Raw genomic sequence first — 14,537 nt, 5'->3', positions numbered from 1 at the left:
GTACGAAACATCCTTAAAACAATATTATCAAGAAATCATGATAAAATATCAAAGTTAAAGGTAAAAGCAGAATAGTACGTCGATTTTGGCCGACTTTCTTTTATACATTGCTCCGATTTCATGAGGATAATAAGCAACTTTTGCTACATCCTGTATACGCGCGTGGGAAACATAAATCATTACTTGAGCGGGACCGATGAGTGCTACGATGTACCATCCCGTGATTAAGTATGAGTACACGGAGATACTTAATCTTATATCCCGAGTGCGGAATCGACGTGAGAGACTACAGGCGGTTACACGTTATTCCGTGTTATTTGCAAGTCGATCGAACGATCGGCGCGTAAGGTCTCTGATTTACGTAGGCATCGAGCGCCGCTCGAGTAAAGGAACGTCGCGGACTGCAACGCGATTATCCGGAAGCGAGATCTCGGTGCTTCGCGTAAGAAAGGGGGAGAGATAATTATACGTGTGTACATACACGAGCGTGAATATGATACGGGCTCTCGCACGTGCCGGCTGTCTGCCGTCTATCTATTCACGCAGCCGTGCCTATCTACTAAGTAGTTGAAGTGCGGTGGGTAATAGCGTGACAGTCAGTAAGACGGATGTTGAGCGGTAGCACGTGCGTGCGCGCGAGCGCGAGCGTCTCGAGAGCGTCATCCTCAATGGCCGGTCAACTTATAGACGTAGTGGTGGTGTATCCGGCGCAACGCGAACGCGCCATTAATTAGGTTCAGTGGGCATCGCGGTGGCTTTAACGGTATACCGGAGAGACACGTTGCCATTAACACGAACGCTTCGGCGATTCGACGCCGGTCGTGTAGAGGCCGGTCGTAACGAGGATTCGAGTTCTATGCGCTTATTCCGCGGGGTCCCTACTTTCCATGAAAGAAAAAGAGAGAGAAAGAGATGAGAGAGAGACGCCTCCCTGGAACGTGAGCCACGGTAAATATAGGCGCAGTCATGGCACAGACGCGACAGAAATGCTTGTCGTGTCTGACATAACAGTAAATGATTAGTTTACTTACGCGAACCGGGAATATGTCGGGTGTCGCCGGAATTTTTCGCGAGAGGCGGCGGCCCGAAAGACCAAGATTCAAGCTCGGACAGTGATTCAGCGAGTTTAATAAACAGGAAAATGGCGAACGCGCGCGCAGGAGAATCGTACGGTGGAATGTTGGATGGACAAACGTCCAGCGAGAAAATTGCGGACAGCGAAAAGCGTCCTGTTTATTAAAAAAGTTTTCTTGCTTATTAAATGAGAGACAAAGCTCTCCCTAGATATATAAAGCGAAGAGCTATCGCGGAGCAACATTTCGCTACACGTCGGTCCAGACTTGTTGCACCGGGTAGCAAAACCATGTAGTTTCTTGGAGAGGCCAGGAGCTCGTCGCTCCTTCCTGCGATGCTCGCACCTGCCAACTAGTCGAACCTGATTAAGCTCGTGTGTCGTATGAACTCCGTTTGTACGCTTTAACTTAGTCACCTTTGCCTTTCAACGCGAACAATTCTTTCGGCCGAACCGTCCGAGGAAACGGCGGACTTTTTCCCTTTCAAAGCTTATCGAGTCCCCTTCGCGATCTTTGTTATCTCGGAATTAGATCGGAGCATATTTTTCGGTAGAATTACGGTAGCATGCGGATTTTACTCGCGTATCTGGAATACGGGTTTTCCGTGAAAACGTATATCTTTGTTCTCTTCGCGTTTAAAATCGTCTCGATCGAGATTTTTTGGAGGATATCGCGCGATTTGCGCAGCGATTCCTCGATCGGATTCCTCTTCTAGTGGCTAGGGATAAACGCGAAAGATTTGCCGACGTAAAACGGCCGACCCGTTCTCTTTCCTACGCTTTCCGAATCGAATTCGGTTAAAGTAGGAAGCGATTTTACAGAGGAATTTTTTCACCAATTTTGCTATGTATGAGTAGCTATTCTAAAAAGCGAGATGCTATCTGAAGAATTCCTTTCGAATGTTATTTGGTTTCAACATAGTTTTGCACATGTGAAATATTAGTTTTGAGAAAAAAATATTACAAATCAACTTTAAATCAAGAATTGGCTAACGATAGAACCTGACTTGTGAATGGGTCAGAAATTCTACCGGCAATTCCAATGATTCACATACTAATTTCGTTACATAATTAACCGCAACGCAAGCGTTCAATTTGGTCTGACTAGATTTACTTCGTCTCGATACACGTCGACGACGTAACGAACGTGACAAAAAGAACAGTCGCCGTACACGCAAATTAAGCAAATGCGTTTTAATCGAGGCTTCTGTAGTTGTAGTTTTTACTGTAGCAAGAGACGCTCCCAGACTTTACGAGATCGATTTTCGTCGTTAACGTTATTGCATTTTTTTTCAGAGCGTCGCTTTAACAGCTCCGCAAAATACAATTTACTCGGAAATTCAATTTTGTTACGTAGATTGTCGTGCACTATATTCTCTGCGTCTACCATATAGATTTCTTGTTAATGAAATAACGAAAGATATAAAAAAAATTAATAAAAAGTGCGCGCTATATTTCTATTTAATAATGTAAGAGGATCATTCCTATTACTTGCCGAGAAAGAAGATATGGAATATGATTGAGCTATAAAAGCTTAAATTGTTAGATTTTTCTCTCTTTCTGCGCCTTCTTTTTTAAAAATAGAAACTACATTTAAACTCATATTTCTTGTCAACTAGTTATTTTAATAAGAAAAAATAATCTTTTTTTTAATTTAAATTTAATTATTCTCTGTTCTTGATTAGCAGACTAGTGAGTCTTCGAACTCTCAACGTACCGATATCAAGAACAGAAATTTTTATTTTATAATAGCAGAAATAATGACACTTGTTAATTATTTAGCATTCCATGGAAGCCAAGCGATTGCTTCGTGGAAACGCAACCCTATATGGTGCATCGATGCAACGAGCGATTCATCTTTTGGATACGTCAAGGACGGAAGGACACTCTTTTTATTCGATTCGGTCGGAGAATATCGCGAGAGACACCAGCTGCGAATATTTTCGAGGGAGCGCAGAACGAACTAAGCTGGTTCGATTTTCTGCAGCGCCAACACTATCTTTACATGAGTATTTAGAAAAAAAAGAAAATTCTTCAATATTTCATATACCATTTTGCAGATGTTTCGTTTTTCCTTTCTTTCGCAATTTTTCAAACGTGTATTTCATTTAAATTAAGTACGCAAAGAAAAGTTCGCAAGCGTATAATTTGTGGAAATTAATAAAATTCTTTGAAAAGACAAAGAATTGAACACACAAAAGAGTTAAATTAAAAATAAAATTATAAAAAAAGTACTTTATACAAAGAAAGAAAAATGAAATGAGTAACTGACTGTGTGAGATTTATAAGTACAGGTTGACGTTACTGTGAACCATAGTTGTTACTATTTTACTCGGAAATGAGAACGAGCGAAAAACGAGGCGCATTGTACACTTCACGAGTATACCTGCCCTTTTGCGATAAGAGTTTAGAACATGCGATATGTGTCTACATTGGATCGCAGGACTTGCTCGTGAAACAACATCATAAACTGATGTAAAACTTTACATTCAGACAGGAAAGAATCATATGAAGTTATATATAACTATCTTTTTGAGAAATAAAATTGAGAGAAATGTCAAAAGTAAAAAAAGAAGAATTTTTAATTTTCTTGTTTTTATCTATTCTTTTCCTCAATCTGAGAATTTTAATGAGAATTTTTTAAAATAATAATATTTACATTTATTGTAAATTATAATCTAAGTGAAAATTCCATAATATATTTAAAATCAACGTACTTCAACTAAAGTTATTTAATTAAAACCTCTTAAATATTACATGATATTTTATGATTTTAAACATATTTTTTCACATTTGATGAGTCGCAATTGAATTGATTTCTAATATAAAATTAAATAATGTTTTAAGACAATTTCTTTATCTTCATTTTAATAGATTTTAAATTTTCGCGCTTTTTGAATTTTAATTGCGCTGGAAAAAAAGATAGAATTTTCTTTGATTCTTATCAAACATTAATTTATTGCATTGAAAATCCTTTATAGTTATTTTTATATAATTGCACAACTTTTATTATCGCAATTGTGCATCATATTTGACATTTTTTATTGAGTATAAAAAATCTATAAAAAGGTTCAGAGTTATCAGTCTATGTATCGAATTTTATACAATGTATAAACGTACAAAATTTACGCATTTAAATTGACAAACAGCAGATAATAAACTGTGTGTGCCGTTCATGTTGTTTGAACTAATTAAAAATGAAACAATAATGTAATTAACATGTATATTTCAAAATATTAACTCTGACGCTTATCAAATTTAACTAAGCATAAGATTTGAATATAAATAAACAATAATGATATCCTGTAGAGTGTCTATATGAATATATGTAGAGAGATAAAATAAAATAAAATAAAATAAATTATTCTTTCATTTTACATTAATATTATATATATATATATATATTTGTTACCTTTATTGTATTCCCGCATTGATGCATATCACGTTTTCATCACACGTAGGAGTGTACCGACAGCGCCATGCGACATAAACTCTTTGAACTAATGATCAACATTCCGAGCATTTGCCGCTCGTTTCGTAAGATGGCGTTTCCTGGCTGTTACTCGACGCATTTCTTTTGAATCGCGGCATAATTCGCGCGCTTCTTCTCGCATTGCTTTTCCATTCACGTTTCGCGTTTATTTTTTATAAACTATACATGCATTATACCGCATATAAAATTAGTTATTTACAAGTAAGTAGTGTGTCTTAGAATAGTGTGCGTTTTGGTAAATCGCCAGCGAATATCGGCCAATATGCATCGCATCGAATTTGTTACGCCATGGATACGAATGCGAGCGAGAGAGGTTAACATACGAAACGAGAAAAGACTTTTAAGTGTGGTGAGTACAAATCCCTAATTTCCATCATTACATTTCTCGTAGAAGATAATGCAGCATCGTAAACGTAAAAGTGTGATATTTACAATTTTATATATATCGTAAAAGAAAATATATACATTTGAAGGAGATTTATTATTTCACATTTATGTTAAAAATAGTACAGCAAGTACAAGTCTTATTGCAATCATGTTTGAAATAATTATTAAAATTCTGCAAAGAAACATTTCAAATTAAATTTCTATTTTTAATTATATTTAAGATAATTTTAATTAAATAAAATTAACACAAAGCACGAATATATACATATGGTCGAGACGATGAATTTAAGGCGGAACCGTGGACCGAGCGATATGCGACGACGTATTTTGACAATCGCAAGCGTGAGAGGAGAATCGCTGACGTGGAATCGGCGTACGATCGTTTGCACGACGTAACTCCCTTCGATCCGAGTAAACCGCGATGCGATCGCACCAAGCCAAGTCTCATTTGGGCGGAGATACACGAGGAGAACAAACGTCACGCCGTGCCGATGACTGCTAATCACTGGTACAGTCGACCGAATAGAATCCAAATCGATTATCCGGACATGAGATTTGCTCGATCGAGCAAAACCAGAGACTTCTATAGCCGGAATACAATTCCCGATCTAACACCTGATAGAATGAAACGAAACGCTCCCTAGGTCTTTTATTACCTTATGAAGTCTTTCCGAAGCGAAATTTTCGTGTTCGAATTTTTGTTTCGATATAAAATACAGTTAACAGGACGGGAAAAATCAATAATTAAAATTTGCACCTATACATTATAAAGAAGCTTTATGTTACATTTTATTTTTATTCAAATATTGTTATAAAATTGATAATATTGAATTAATTTCGTGCAAAATCTATACGACTATTCTTTCTCGTTTTCATCGCTTTTGTAGGAATTTTTTAAACGCGATACATGCTACCGTTAGCACTTTTACTGACGCTTTAAGCTAGAATTAGAACAAATGTTTCGACACGGTAAATGAGCATTTGACGTATGGACAGGAAATGCCAGTGCAATTGCTAATTAATATTAATGTGTCATGTTGTGTTTTCAAACATTGGGTAAGCGTGTAACAATATTGACAATATATAGGATTTGTCCGGGAGTAGAAACGGGTAAAGTATGATATGTCGTAAACCACGCTCCCCCAGATTTATAGTCTCGCATGGTGCTTTTGATTAATGAATTATTTTTGTCGCGGTACAAAATGTACACGCACTATTTTTCTATCTCAACAAGAAAAGAGATGTTGTGCATGTTTTACATTACATTATTCAATACGCCACATACAGATTTATTAAATTTAGCAAATGTATATTTCATTTATTATTACATATTTTTACTATTATTATTATTTCATCTCCCATTTAAATGCCGCATAATTTTTTATCACTTATTTTATTTTATTATATCTTTATAACGATTTAATATTGCAATAAGATAAGATAACATTATTACATCGTGTATCTCGTGCTTCGTATACGATAAAAATCGGATAAGAGAAATATTCTCCTCAGATAAGTGTCCCCTTATATCTCCACTCGAGTAAACTTCAAGGCTTATTTTATCTAGCGACTAACTTATATGTGCCATCGAGACCTCAGAATTTTTTGATATTATATCATTTTACTCGCTCTCGTTGCTTCTCAATGAATTTCCCAGCAAATTTAAAAGGAGAGTTCGATAATACTATAATTGAGATCTAGCGAGATTTTATATGCGCCCCCTCATCCCCTGATCTGTTATAAATGACTTTTACTATATCGAGAGAGCTCCTTCTTAGAGCAAAATACTTTTAGCCTCCGCGATGCAATATTCCAGTCTCGAGCTTTCGCTTTCTCTACTATTACGTTTGAGCGTATAGTTCGCTATCAGGATTTATATCTCGGATAGATCAAGGAAAAGAATCTTACATACATAAAGATGAAGTGTAGATACGTAGATAGTACCACATAAAGTTACTCTCAAGACTTATATATCGACCGACTAGTTTAAATTCGATATTCTTAGCTATAGCTACTATATTCACGAACAATCTCTTTTTATCATGCATGGTACATTTTTAATAATTGTATTCGCGAAGAAAATCTTCAAATTTACGGACATTTCGATTATTATAGATATTGATAAATAACCGGAACCGTTTTTGATAAAATTTGATAACATTTTCGCATCTTGAGTTATTTTTTATAGCATTGGCATTTTTTAATGCATTTTTTTCGAATGCATTTTTCTCGTCTTCGATAAAAATAGTTCTGTTTCGTTATTTCGTATTTTTCAAAGCGATTCGCGGACATCTCTCGTATCCCTAGATGTTTCTATTTTCTCTGCCGTCTTCTACGCCACTTCGCGGAAGCAAGGTTGATACCCGGGATTGCTTTACTTCCGAATACTCAAAAGGAAATGCCACGGAAAGAAAAAGAGAGGAAGGAAGGAAGAGCATATGCACACAGACACGTATAAATTTCCGTCCTCAGCTTGCAACTCGGCATCGAGTTTCACGCGAGATCCTTGAAACTCAAGACTCGGAAAGTGCCGACTTTAGCTGGCGACGTTTGTGTCAGAGAATTTTTTCTTTATTTTTTTTCTTTTTTTACAGCCGATATTTATATACACGTCTCGCGAGAATAACACCCGGGGATTTATGTCGCGTCCCATGATGTTACGAACAATCTTCGTCTCCGTTCGACACTCAAACGCCAAAAGTATTATGTCCCCGAAGACGTAACCACTTAACATCGGGTGGTATGGTCAATCGTTCGAAATGGTCAATCGTTCGAAATGGTTTTTGCATATTTTATAAAGCAGGCGTTTCTCGAACGGAGCTACGTTGCTATAATAGAAGACGTGACGCGAAGGACACGCAATCGAGTAAATAATAGACGGTTGTATCGTTAGACCGATAGCGAAGGATGAGACTTTATCCAGACGGAGGTACTATAATCGGAAGCGACACGAGTTTTAAATTTATAATCGAATACAGAGAGCCGCGTCGCGTCTCGCGATAGACTTTTTTTTCCACGAAAGCGCGCATATTGTTACTAATGCATTCGGAGAATAATCACAATTTCAGTTGTTCGAAAAAGAACTTATGTACGTTGCATTTAATATTAAAGTCGCAGAGTGACACGGTTCACGTCACGTCACGGTTCTCCGCGAATTATTAATCGCTACTGAGGACTTTGCGCAAATTTATGTGCATTTAATAGGCGGTCGACATGACTCTCTTCCGCTGTCGGTAGTTAAATCATTAGAGATACGAGAAACGCGACATCTGTTCGCAAATCGTTGTTTATTTCCGACTCGTTAATTAAAAGTCTAATTAGTACCGCGTCAATTAATGAGAATTCCACGTTTGCCGGGCTCTACGTGGCCGCTCCTCGTTCGCTTGGAAAAAGAAAAAGATCAACGACGTTCTCGTCGGTTCTGGCACTGCGTGATGACTAGCAATTACGGACTCCTCGCAATTTTTCTTTTTGCTACTTATTATTTATTTATTCTATTATTTATTTATACGATGCACACACATTTTCTCGTTCTTAGAGCAAATTTTCTTTAATTTTTTTTAGCAGGGTTTAACAAGACTATGATCTTTAAATTCTTTTCAACACATACTTGTAACAATTTTTAATTCCCGTTAGAAAAATCTAATTAATATTTACTAATTAAATATATGTCTAAAAACTATTAAATATTAGGCTGGTTTTTTGGCCTTTATCGAGGAAAATGCTTCAACTTTATAGTAGATGAGTATTGTGGCAAAAACCTTATTAGATAATTTTAAATTGGTTACTCCGTCGTATACACTGATATTAGCGAGCTCGTCTCCGTTCCCGGTTTCGGGACACAGTTAATCGAATTACCTTTGGTACCGTAAAGTAACGTAGCCGAAAGGGCTATATAGAGTGTGACCCCATTAATAGTTGCTCCCGAGAAGTTAGATGCGTTTGCGCAGTGAAGGCGAATAAATTTTGGCGGTTACAAGGGGATCGCGAAGTTTCTCTCGAATTGTTTTATAGCACCCGACGGACTTTAACGGCTTCTCTGCTTGGGATTATGCTTATTATTATATCATTTCGTTCGCGTCTCTCGACGCAATCACGCAAGTGGTATCTGTCGCGATCGCGATAAAAACGAACGTAAACGTGCAATTTTATCAAGCGATTCTACTTTACTTTAGTTACGTAACATACTCTAGTATAAGCATAACTGACGTCATCGATCTAGTTGGCGCGTTATTGATGTTAATTAGTGGTCATGCAGGTTTCACGCGGGTTTCACGCGGGTTAATTATTAACGATATCCGAATCCAAAGTTCCATTTTCCGATGCTTCATCGAACTACGACTATAATTCAGCGCTCGTTACTCGACGCGAGCTCGATCGATGATCGGTGTCTCTCCCGATGATTTTAGATTCGCTTTCTATTTCCGTCAAATCCGCAAACCGATAATTGCCGCAACAACAGTTCGCCTCGCGCCAACGCGAGATGTATACTCCAAGATAAATACTGCAAGCCGCAAGTATTCCAGCTTCATCCCGCAACATTTTTCTCGAGCCGACCGCGCACGGTGCAGTAAATTTCCGGTTCGCAGACACGATATCGCGATACATGACTCTTTCTTTTTTCCCTTTCTTTCTTTGTCATGGTTCTTTTTGCTCTCAGAAAACGGAGTATATATCATGAAATTCGTTTCCTCGTCACATTGCTAAAGTATATCAGATAGATTTACGGTGCGTCATAAATTATCTCGCAATTCGCTTCGAGATATTTATCCTTGCATCTCTTTGCCGAGTCATCTATTTGCAATCTGTGCTCATCTATCATATCAAAGATAGTAAAAGTTAAATATTTACGCGAATGAAAATCGCGCCAAGCTTGTGTGAAACAATCGTATCTTCTGTTGCGAGCGCGCGGTATCTATAAATCCAGCGCGAGCGTCGTCGTCGCGATCTAATGCAGCGCGACATGGCCACGATAAATGTCGACAAGACGTGCTCCGCGTTGCCGATTTCGCTGCAGGATCATCGGGAAACGTCCCTTCTGACTGATCGCGACGTTAACAAAATATTAGAGCGTAAACTCGGCAGCGGTAACTTCCGACTCGTTAGCTGGAGATTGGAATCCCTCGGCGACTCGAAAGGCTTCCTCGGCCAATATTATCGTTTGCATATTACGGCAAAATGCGGCGCGGACGGAGACGGGACGCAGAGTTTGCGGTTCTTCGCCAAAACACCACCGCCGTCCGATAATCCGCAGTTCGAGTTCCTGAAACGTTACGATATATTCAACAAAGAGATCACCGTTTATACGGATCTAATGCGGCGTATGGGCGTGGGCAAACCCCCGAAATGGATAGTGGAGTGTTATTTCTGCAAACAGAATGTCATCATCGTCTTGGAAGACGCGTCGTTAGACGGCTACGTCACGCCGAATAAGTACGTGCCGTTGGACGAGGACCACTGCGTTTGGTTACTGAGGACTCTTTCCAAGTTCCACTCGAGGTCCCTGATACTGGACGAGAAACTTCGCCTTGAAGGGAACAACCGGACCATCCTCGATCTTTACGGACACTTGCTGAACGAGGTTCTCTTCGCCGATGGAGACGAAATATCGGAGAAGGTCCTCTTCTCCGGTACTATGGGCTTTTACGCGATGATCGATTGCGTCGAGAATTTCGACAATGATACTAAAAACGACATTAAATACCGTTTCACCATGTGGTCGCAAAACATTTCGCGATTATTGGCGCCGTCCGAGAGACATAGAAACGTCATTTGTCACCGCGACATTTGGACGAATAATATAATGTTCCGTCATGATCCGGACGGGAACACGAACGGCTGTTATATTATAGACTGGCAGTTTCTCTGCTATTGTCCACCAGCGATCGATTTTGCGTGCTGTATATATCTCACCACCAATCGAACCACCAGAGATCATTATTTTGATACTTTTGCCAAACTGTATTACGATTCGCTCGCACAGAATCTAGCGCAAGAAGACCTCGACATTGACAAACACCTACCGTGGACGGCGTTTTGCGAAAGTTTCGCGGAGGCGCGAAACATAGCGCTCATTTACGCAGCGCTCAATCTGCACGTAATGCTGATGTCTGACTCGATAACCACGCAATATTTTGACGAAGTCGATAAACTGAAGCAGGCCTTCTACGGTAACAAGCGAGGGGAAATCGTGCGACATCAATGCGAAGCAGTGCCCGAGTATAAAATGCGTATCCTGGAGATTGTACTCGAAATTAAGGATCGTCTGCCCGAACATCCACCGAATCCTTAATTCTGCGATGAAAAAACGGCGTATTCGCGTGTCGTTGCTTTACCTGCTTTAGGATCTGAGAAAGACTGGAATCGCGCCAGATAACGTCGTCGGAATCTTATTTACGATTTTCAATTACTCACAAGTTTCGAAAACTGTGTATCATTCGGAAAGAATTTTGTTTGCGTTCAGTTAGAACGGCGAATAATAATGCGCGCAATAAAAAAACATTACGCAATAGCAAACATAGACATGCGCGAATATCCTACGTTTGCTATTGCGTAATGTTTTTATTGAGATTCGATAAATGAATTATTTATAAAATGATTGCTAATTTTTTTTCTCACAACGTAGAACATTTACATTACTTTGTATGTAATAATTATGTAAATGAATTATATTATATTCTTCTTATGTAACAAATATCTCCGGATAGTAAATAATAATTTACGTCAAGAACGGAAAAGAGATTTCAAATCTCAAGATAGTTTGGCATTAAGACGTGTATTGGATGAGTAAAGAAATATTGGAATTTCTGCTCTTTAGTTATAATTGATGATGGAGAAACGCTTCTGATGCAAATAGATATATAAGAGCATTTCCATAGAAATATCATTCCGCTCATTTTTCAAATGTCATCATTACATCTCGTTTCTTCTTCGTGAAAATTTTTCCTCCACCGTGCATATTCATTAGGACACTAACAAAATGAGCAAAGTACTACTGTCATGTTTTTGTTCAAATGTATTTTTACCATTTTTATTTCTACAATTAATAATACGATTTATGTATTCACTATCAAGGAAAATAATTGTTTTATCTTCATCCCAGTCATTCGGTCGTCGTCTCAATCTTTGTTAAATGTGCGGTCGTCAGAAAAGCTAATTCTACGGTTAAAACCATTGTGTGGCGTAGCGCTTTGCAAACTTAAACGAGACCATCATTCCGCGTTACGTCAGACGAACTTTGTCATGAAAAGAAAAAGGAATTACGTTGCGTAATAAACTTTAGAACAGTCAGCCGGGGGAGAAAGCGCGAAGAGAAGAAAGTCTCTGGCTCTTGAAATAAGTCATGTCACATTCGTGAATAGTACACTTTTTTTATTTGCATGCAATAGAAAGTATTTAATTTTTTAATTTCCAATTTAATCATATACATATTGTATACAAAAAACATATATATAATTATATTTAAAAAAAATCATTACAAATCTTATTCCTGCAAATACTTTGCTTTTCTATATATTTTCTATATATTTTATATAAATAAAAATATGTATTTGAGAGTAAAATATGTATTTCATATTTTAAATAATTTATATTATTTAAAATAAAATTTAAAACAAAATTATATTTATAATTCTAATATTTATATTTTAATATTTATATTTATATTTTATATTTATATTTATATTTTTGTGCCGTGTTTTATGCAAATAACATGAGAAATTAAAATACACATATATGAAATACATGTCAGAATAAGCAATTCGTAAAATTAGAAATAAATTTCTGTTCTGAATTTCTATCGCAAATTATAGATCATGTAAAAAATAAATTGTATTTAATAAACATTTATAAAAGATCGTGTAAAATATATATTTTTTACAGTATGTGGCAGTGAATCGAACGAATTCAATTATTGTGTTCACGTAGCGACATTATTTAGTGGTATTCGAAGTCGCTCGCCGGCGCGACCAATGTACCCACGAGGTTTCTTGGCGATAAAATGATGAAGAACGGCCAAGTTTAATGGGCTGCGACGTTATATCGAATTAAAGCGGGAGTTCTTTTTATTGGCTATGCGAGACGTTTGTATAATCATTCCGCGATATGTACTCGCCGACGTAAACTTTCGATTCGCCAGAGTCGATATTTATAGATATTTACAGAAATAATGATTATATTTATTACAATTTGATTGTGATTATAGTCCTGATAACGATTGGTGAATTCGTGGATCAGACCTGATCTATCTCACTTGATTTTCGCTCGACAGCGCAAAGCCGCTCCATCTAGAATAATGTTATGATTCCATTATACGTGGCAAGGCGCATCTACCTTTATCGTCGTGGTAAAGAACTCGATAATCTTTCGTAATAGAAATCGCGGGAGTGCATTAACTGTCATATACATATGAATATCATCATCGATCCACTGTTCTACGCTGCTGCGCTATCGATCCAAGTACAAATAAATTTCCAGTTACGTAACAATGTATGTAAGAATATTTTTGTCCGGCGACTGCATGTGCTCCGAAAATGTTTGTTCCGACAAACCAAGCGAGTAAACACTTTCGATCGCCGATGGAAATAATTCGTTGCCTCGTCTTCTCGAATGAAGGGATGAAGCGTGTAAGGAACTTTCGACGGTGCATTCGTCTTTCGGAATACCAGCGTGTGTCGCGGACACACGCTGTTTATGGGAAGTCCTGTGGCTCGTGGCGGCGAGAATCGAGAGCGCAGGCGTCCGGAGTCCTGTGGCGGCAAGCGCGGACTCGGATATTCTCTAGTGTCGCGTCAACTGCCGCTGGAGAGTCGTGCGCATCGCACCCTCGGCTTTGGCTGTGCCAAGCTTGCAACCCCCTTTCTTGCTTTCGTGGCTTCGTCACGTTTCGTCGTCGCCCGACATTAAGTCCGGAATTAAAAAGTACTTCCGGTCAATCGCGCGAGACTTAAATGCTCCTCCTGTTGACGTCGTTTATAATTCACAAGTGCAACGGGGTTCTTTTCTCGAAAGAAAAAAAGAAATCTTTTCGCACCGATATGAGATATACGTACGCGTCGCGATATTCGTAATCAACTCGGCATCGTAAACGATCAACGATGGTGAAGGCTTCTTGATCGGAATTCCCCCGATCGAAAACTGGGATAATCGATTTCCGGGAGATCGTGAAGAGTGCACAAACGTAACGCGCGCGTTTCGTAGGAGCGTAATCGTTCAATGTGACTGGCGGGCGAATTCGGTCGAAATAGCGTTCATCCCGAGTTCCATTTCCGGTCGTCCGCACGGAAGCGTAACGTATTCGCAAAGAGGAACAGTGCATCCATCGATCATGAATCGGCGCGACGTGCGAGCGCACGCTGATTCGGCCGACAACAAGTCGTCCGCACGTCAAGGAATGTTCGCGTCGGACGCCAAAGCATGAGGGACGCCAAAGCATTGACGTAATGGTGAGCTCGAGGCTATTATTTCCTGTATCCGAGTTAGCATGTTATGCATACAATTCGTGAAAACAAAGGAGCGACCGCAAAGATAAACGTAATCGGAACGCGTTCGCAACAGAGGTATCTCATGTGCTTTAATGCATTCGGT

The 14,537-nt window shown here is 38.6% G+C and overlaps 4 protein-coding genes across 7 annotated transcripts in view; 3 read left to right on the top strand and 1 right to left on the bottom strand.

Annotated features, from left to right (window-relative positions):
• M (zona pellucida domain-containing protein miniature) overlaps window positions 1–14,537 on the bottom strand; it is a 271,056-nt gene that overhangs the window by 34,854 nt on the left and 221,665 nt on the right. The window lies entirely within an intron of this gene.
• On the top strand, window positions 4,685–12,783 carry LOC145977660 (uncharacterized). 2 transcript variants are annotated; one of them, XM_083109761.1, is made up of 3 exons: window positions 4,685–4,914; window positions 5,243–5,460; window positions 12,055–12,783. In XM_083109761.1, the coding sequence occupies exons 1-3, from the start codon at window positions 4,828–4,830 to the stop codon at window positions 12,152–12,154; spliced, it is 405 nt and encodes a 134-aa protein (XP_082965887.1). In that variant the 5' UTR covers window positions 4,685–4,827; the 3' UTR covers window positions 12,155–12,783. The 2 variants fall into 2 exon arrangements, with proteins under 2 accessions (XP_082965887.1, XP_082965886.1); XM_083109760.1 differs by lacking the exon at window positions 12,055–12,783 and having other exon boundaries at window positions 4,706–4,914; window positions 5,243–5,738.
• Window positions 9,889–12,063, top strand: LOC145977658 (uncharacterized). The gene has a single exon (XM_083109751.1). It carries the CDS (start codon window positions 9,904–9,906, stop codon window positions 11,242–11,244), a length of 1,341 nt encoding a protein of 446 aa, XP_082965877.1. The 5' UTR covers window positions 9,889–9,903; the 3' UTR covers window positions 11,245–12,063.
• The window catches only part of Sol1 (CUB domain-containing protein Sol1), a 290,756-nt gene continuing 289,950 nt past the window's right edge, over window positions 13,732–14,537 (top strand). Inside the window, exon 1 of the mRNA XM_083109748.1 lies at window positions 13,732–14,395. Within this exon, the coding sequence (XP_082965874.1) occupies window positions 14,393–14,395 (3 nt within the window). The 5' untranslated portion in view covers window positions 13,732–14,392. The remainder of the gene's footprint in view (window positions 14,396–14,537) is intronic.

Source organism: Camponotus vicinus, unplaced genomic scaffold, assembly GCF_025532165.1.
Source record: "Camponotus vicinus isolate PSW18456_S1 unplaced genomic scaffold, iyCamVici1.0 SCAF_1, whole genome shotgun sequence".
NCBI classification, from domain to species: domain Eukaryota; kingdom Metazoa; phylum Arthropoda; class Insecta; order Hymenoptera; family Formicidae; genus Camponotus; species Camponotus vicinus.
The sequence above is the reverse complement of the archived record's forward strand: the minus strand, read 5'-3'. Positions and strand labels throughout refer to the sequence as shown.